Below are 7,018 nucleotides of genomic sequence, written 5' to 3' on the forward strand. Positions count from 1 at the left end.
TACCATTACGTGAACACGATATTCTTTTGATGCACATCAAAGGATCAAACTAGCCTTCTCGTGTCATCCACAAGGAGATGTACACCGAGTCTTCAATTTTGCTTTGACATATGCCAGGGGTGCAGAGAGCGAAAGTGAGCGTAACCCCTGGATATCGAGGATGCGGGTTATACTGCATCGCTGGAAAATGTTTCTCTCAAATTCCTTACAGTATACCACTCATACATGTCACTCTATTCTAGATATCACGAAACGTCTTTTGGCATTTATACGACATTGGTGATCACAGTTAGGTATGACAAAGAAAGCCTATGACCATGATGTGTATGAATGGGGAGCCAATGAAAACAAAGTCGTTTTTTTGTATATTATGTTAATTTATTATGAAATATAAAATGCACTGCATTTTACTATCACATACAAGATGAGCACTCTAACAATAAATAATCATACCTCACATCTACTAATATCAACATTCACGCATGTAGTCTCTCTCTCTCTCTCTCTCTCTCTCAAGTAAATTTACATTGGTTCAATGAAGTTAATATCTCGTATGTCCCCTTATGCCTTTGATCTGCCTAATTTCAGCACATGTTTCATTACAACATAATGAATCATAATCTAGTCATGAAATAGTTTTCATAATTATGAACTTTGTTTAAAAATTTATATTCAATAGATGTAGAATACCAACATTTATACTGGTAACCAGAAATGAGAAAAAGCTAAGATTGACAGTGATTTTCCTCCTTTTACCCCTGTTTATATAAAGAAAAATTGTTGTTTATTTATCTTTATTTAACCGGTATTTTCCTTTTTATCTTCCTTTTAAAATTCTCGGAAACATTTACCACAGAAGCTTGACTTACTCTCAAATCATACATAAACTTCCTCCTTCCTTCCTCAACGGTCACACCTCCTTACATACAGTGGTATTATACAACATTTTGCTAATATCAATGCATAATTTCATCAACCCGAGGAAAAATGTAATATCAAGGACAAAGTGTGAGGTTAATATACATTGTTTCCTCAAGCGATAAAAACAATCATTGACCAAAATAAGGAAATAATTCTAAATAATAATCTTAATATTTTTATGTACTGGACGGCGTTAATCTCGTTCAACTAAATCATACACCACTTGCTTCACTACGGACAAGAACTTATCAGTTTCTTTATAGAAGAGCAACACGCCTCTAGAATGTTTCCTCATGAAAATCCCCGTTATCAAATTTCTGTTGATAATAGTTTCCATTTGCATATTTTTGTAACAGCAAAGTGTCATGAGATCGCTGGTGTCGTTCTTCTGGTAGCGTGGAATTATTCTTCTAGTCCTTTTGACACTTGTGTTACAAAAACACTTTGCGTAACTAGTTTGTTAATAAAATTCAATAGCACATACTACTATCCTGGCATGTACTGCTTGGACTATTGAGTCCCATATGTTGCTTCGAGCTAAAAATTCTACATCAATCTGAAAGAAAAATAACGCTTTTGATATACGTCCTGGAGACAAAGTTAGAATGATTGAATTAACAATTTCTCTTAATGAAAATTTGTATAGAAATCCTTGCTGCTTTCAAATTTCTATTTCACATTTATTTTGACTAGTGTTTAACAGGACATGGTATGCCATTTTTGTGACCCAGTTTCAAAGAAAACAAACAAAATCCAACTATTTAAAAATAAAAACGCTTTGTATTGTATACCTTTCGTCACTAGGGTTGTAAACAGTGAGGCCCTATCACGTCAAAGGAAACCTCTTTGGTATCAAAGGGAGAAAACTCTATTTCTGATGAGAGCAGGAGCTGAAGGATGCCACCTCGAGTGTCACGTAGATTTAAGAACTTGTCAATCTCCGCCTGGCGCACCTGTGGACAAGATACAGAGTGTATTAAACTTTACACTGTAAATATAATGCTGCTCACTATTATATACAACACATGTTAAGTGATTCTTCTGTGCCAGATAAATTGTGTTTATTTTGTAACTCGATTACAATCTATGCTTAGTCTTGGTTAGATATATTATGCTTTGTCTTGGTTAGATATATTATGATTTATGCTTTGTCTTGGTTAGATATATTATGATTTATGCTTTGTCTTGGTTAGATATATTATTATCTATGCTTTGTATTGGTTAGATACAATATGATTTATGCTTTGTCTTGGTTAGATATATTATGATCTATGCTTTGTCTTGGCTAGATATATTATGATTTATGCTTTGTCTTGGTTAGATATATTATGATTTATGCTTTGACTTGGTTAAATATATTATATTCTATGCTTTGACTTTGTTAGATATATTATAATCTATCTCAGGCTGATTAAGTCTGAAATAAGGTTTCCAATGTATACACACACTTATATGTAATTTGAACCATGTAAATCTGACTATGGTTAAAGGAAATAGTGTTCCTACGATGTTTGTCTTAGAGAGGTTTTACTGTTTTTAGTTTTCATTAGGCTATACTAATTTAATTGTGGAGACTCTTGCAGTGAGTAGTAACAGACCTGTTCTGCCTGGTGGTTGCCTATCCGATACACCGGAAGTGTTGTTGTGTGCAAGAGAGGATACGCTGATTCTTTTATCACTTCCTCAAATAATTTCTTCATGTATTCATGGTCACGCTGCAAGTGAAAATATTATATACTAAATGTTATGGCAAGTTGGAGTTAATAGATTTCGTACAACATACAACTGTTCACTTCTTATTCAATAAGAATACATTAATTGTCACATGAAAATATGAGACTAAAAAGTTATGTATACAAATATGCTTATCAATCTCATTCATATTATTCTGCTGTGATCAAATGTTGTTATTCTATAATTGATTTCAAAAATAATCACAATAAACGCTTGTGAAAAAGAACAATAAATAATGTAATAATGCAGATAACTTATAGATTGCTAACACTTAAGTTTGTACAAGCTAACGTTTCCGTACTAAATATTTGACATCAATGCTTAACACAAATTCTTGCGAAATATAAATAATCTGCAATATACATTTACATTAACATTTAATATATTATACATTTACCACAATGTCAATACAGTTTTCATCATAAATTAAAACAGTAGATCTTCAATGAACATGCATATATACATGAAGCAATCTTACAGACGTATGCATTGTACTACACAGCGGGGACCCCTTAATAAAAACGTAGATACAACTACGTGGATTGTTCCTCATTTGACTTCACATTAGTTTTTGCTCACTACATCTTGACTTGACAGCAACGCTATATATAGCTCTGGTTTGTATCTATGGTCAATAAGGTTGCCACAACTGACCTAGACACATCACAAATTCTACAGATATTGTGGTTTGTGCCATTTAAACACCGACTTGAAAGGTATTAAAACCTTAGAACCTGGCCTCTTACGCGTATGCTACAGCTATAATATATTTATTTAATCACTATTGAAGCTGGAAAGTTCATTTGTAACATAAAAGTAAACAAACTTTTTCGTAGAAATGTTCATGTTGATAATGGTTAACAGCTAAGTCATTTAAGGACATAAATTATAAGCGATGCATGTAGCCCTAAGTTCTAGATCCACTAGACTAGTCTGGAGCAGACTGTTTTTGGATGTTTTTTTTTAGATTTGCATATTTTCAAGATCAACGATATAATACAGTACTGTCTAAGTAATGGATTCGTAAAATTATTGAAAAAAACTCCAAATATCATTTTTCTCGTCAATATACGATAAAAAACATCGCCTACGGTTCACCAGCTCGGTTAAGTTAGTTTGTAAGTGATTTCAAAGGTCTCTTGTTTTGAGTGAATTGAGTGGATTTACAATATAAAATCTGATAACTTTATGGTGTAAGACAACAAGTTCATCAGATTTTTACCGTAAAGACAAACTATTAATAGAGAAATTCATCCGCTCTGACAAATTTTACCCCATTTGTTTAATTGCAGATTTAAATTGACCACTTGTTCCATATGTCTAGTAGATCTGTTTGTAAAGCATGCACAAAACTAATCTTTTTTCAGATTCAGTGCAGTCAAAGTTAGTAGAACACTATCAACATTGTGATGTGACGCCCGACTTTCAATCAATGGTAAGCGGAATACATTAGGGATAACTCTTTTTAAAACCTTTTTTGTATATATTTGCAAGCAGTATAAAAAAAACCTAATCAATTGTACTTTAGAAATATTGTATGTATTTAGATAACTGTATGTGTTAAATATGATACAACAAACTATATTTTGTCTAGATGCCCAGATAGAAAGACACAAATCTTGTCGCCAAGGACACACACACAAAATTGATAAAAATGAAATTCAGTAAGCATAATCACATTGTGCATTAGTTACACCACAATTAAAAAATCATCGCCATATCAACAAATCAACAACACGTTTTGCAAACAATACTTACAACAAATTGTAGTCATGCACATGCATGTCAGGTAACAAAAGAAAAGGACGGAAAAACAAGGTCAATTGTAAAGTGAAAATTTTACAAAAAAATATCAAATACGTTCTAGTTCTTCCATTCACACAATATTGTAATAATAAAACTATCCTACACTGTATATGTATCAATGTCACAACCATTTATACAGAGTACTACAATGTTACAATATTTTGCAAGAGTTGAAATTTCCATCTGCATTATGCTACATACCGTATACTTCTGTTTTAAAGTGTGTATGTTTGAAATGCTACAATGCACTGTCTGTTAAAGTTTTCAGTGGTTTAGGATGTCTGGAGAAAAGATCCCACAGACTTGTTGCTGTAAAGTGTGACTGGTTTAAAATAATATTGGAATGTTTTGTTTCTGTGGATCAACTCAACATGTATAACCGAAGTATTGCATCAGTGTTTTAACTCATGTACAGATATATGTAAATCGTAGAATACAAACACCAGTCTTCCTAGCTTTCAACGCATAGAAAACGTAGGATTACTCATTTGTAAACCACTTCCATCAATAAGATTAGGATTTTGTGTGGCGGTCTTAACTACATAGATGTCTTTGTATGATTATTGCTGGTACAACACGGTTCGTTATTTCTATTTACATTTCCGTTAATATATTAACCATTGCCGATTATTGAGATACTCCCTATTGTGCAATAGCCCGCACAAGACTAAGACATTTTGACAGATAAACATCAATCTGTCAAAATGTCTAAGTCTTGTGTCAGGGCCAGAGGAAACTCGACCGAACTGAGCAAGAATCCTTTTTATAAACTATTAATTAATGTTCCACTACCAGATAATGTTCTCGAGTAAATACAGTACCATGTTAATTATCATTACCTTCTGCAACATCTATAATGTCGATTACATCGATCATTGATCGGTTTAAACAGTCTATTATTCAATAAGGCATCACAATTTTTAACATGCATACAATATTAGTCGGACAGAATGACAAGCCGAGAGTTTATGTACATTTCCCTACTATGTTCAATCCAGTCTAATATGCTGCTTTGCTAACTGAACACAGTAATACATGCATCTGTATTTACAAATCCTGATATATCGGTGTTATAACATAAAAATATACTGTACACACCTGGAATACTGATTACCACGACTACAACTTATTCTCATGTCTAACGTGTACAGCTCAGCTCAAACTCGTCCGTAATCAAAACAAATATTTTTGCATTGGATGTTTACAAATGATCTCTTTAATTCAACACTGAATAGCTAGGATCATGTTGCTCCAACTTTGAATAAATTAGTTTCAACCTACTTTTACGATACTGAGCCCGATTGTAAGCAGAAAAATCACATTTATGTATCATGCAAAACTTCCTTAAATGACATCACCGTTACACAAGGACTGACACATATTTATGCCTGGTACATTACACATACAGCACTAATTTAATAATGGTATGTTTATATTAAGCATGCTTCCATATACCTTTTACCGATAATACAAACTGGGTTTCCCAAGCAAAGCATGTTCATTTATATGCACTAAGACTAAACTATAAACTATCTGATTTACACCTAGCTAAGTTTACCAAGCCAACCACACCAGACTGGCTTACTACTCACCAGCTATGCAATATATGTTGTTTTCATCTTAAACTTTAATACCTATACTATTTTGCCTCTTAAAGCGTTCGAACATTTCTAATGCCGACTATAGATACATGTATCTCATTAATCAAAAAGAAACTTTGTGAGTTTAATCACACTAGGTATATCTGATGGGACCAGCTAGTTCCCAATATTATTTAATTCATTTCAAACAAATAAAAAATGCTTGGGTTTTTACAGATGTTCAATAATGTCTTGAAATTTTGATTGTAGGTTTACAGATGCAGAAAGTTCTCTACATATCTACATATGGCTAATGCAGCATAGAAAGACGATAACAAGGGTTATAAGGTCAGAGGTCGAAGTTCAATGGTAATTACCATAACTGACAAATAGGGTGGAAGGAAAATAGAATTCTGCAAGAAAATGTATCAATCAATCAATACAGCAAATACGTTTTTGAAATAAAGTAATCTCTCAAAATAGGAAATTAGCAACAGATTTGGTGTTTAACTTTGATGGGAAAACAATTAATATCTGATAAAACAATAAACCAATAATAATGAACTTAAATAATATTAATGTATAAATACTGAACACAAATATGACAATTAAGTGTACAATTCTAGCGACGATTTCGTGATTCTGCCTCAGTGAACCTCAACCTAAAGCAACACATCTAGTTAATAACTCACTCTCTGTGTTTGATAGCAAATAGCTTATATGTGATTTTGATACAAGAGGCCCAATGGGCCTGCATCGCTCACCTGTTATTAATCTAACACTTGTAATCTTAAGATTTCATAAGAACCTATTAAAAGATTTAAACATATGACGCCTCTGACCTTGATTGTTGAACAAGGACATTAGGTTGAAAGTGGATCAAGGTCATTCATTTAAACTAACATGGTAGTCCTTCATCCCAGCATGCTACAGGCCCAATTTCAGTACCCTGGCCCTTTTGCTTATTGAAAAGAAGT

The 7,018-nt window shown here is 32.9% G+C and overlaps 1 protein-coding gene across 1 annotated transcript in view; it reads right to left on the reverse strand.

The window, feature by feature from the left end:
* Positions 1-365: 365 nt before the first annotated feature.
* LOC110442017 (nephrocystin-1-like) overlaps positions 366-7,018 on the reverse strand; it is a 48,669-nt gene continuing 42,016 nt past the window's right edge. The window contains exons 30-33 of the mRNA XM_021485411.1: positions 6,419-6,454; positions 2,520-2,636; positions 1,713-1,874; positions 366-1,477 (exon numbers count right to left, since the gene is read on the reverse strand). Of these exons, the coding sequence (XP_021341086.1) occupies positions 1,722-1,874; positions 2,520-2,636; positions 6,419-6,454 (306 nt within the window). The 3' untranslated portion in view covers positions 366-1,477; positions 1,713-1,721. The remainder of the gene's footprint in view (positions 1,478-1,712; positions 1,875-2,519; positions 2,637-6,418; positions 6,455-7,018) is intronic.

The sequence above is a fragment of the Mizuhopecten yessoensis genome, unplaced genomic scaffold (assembly GCF_002113885.1).
Source record: "Mizuhopecten yessoensis strain PY_sf001 unplaced genomic scaffold, ASM211388v2 scaffold716191, whole genome shotgun sequence".
Classification (NCBI taxonomy): Eukaryota; Metazoa; Mollusca; class Bivalvia; order Pectinida; family Pectinidae; genus Mizuhopecten; species Mizuhopecten yessoensis.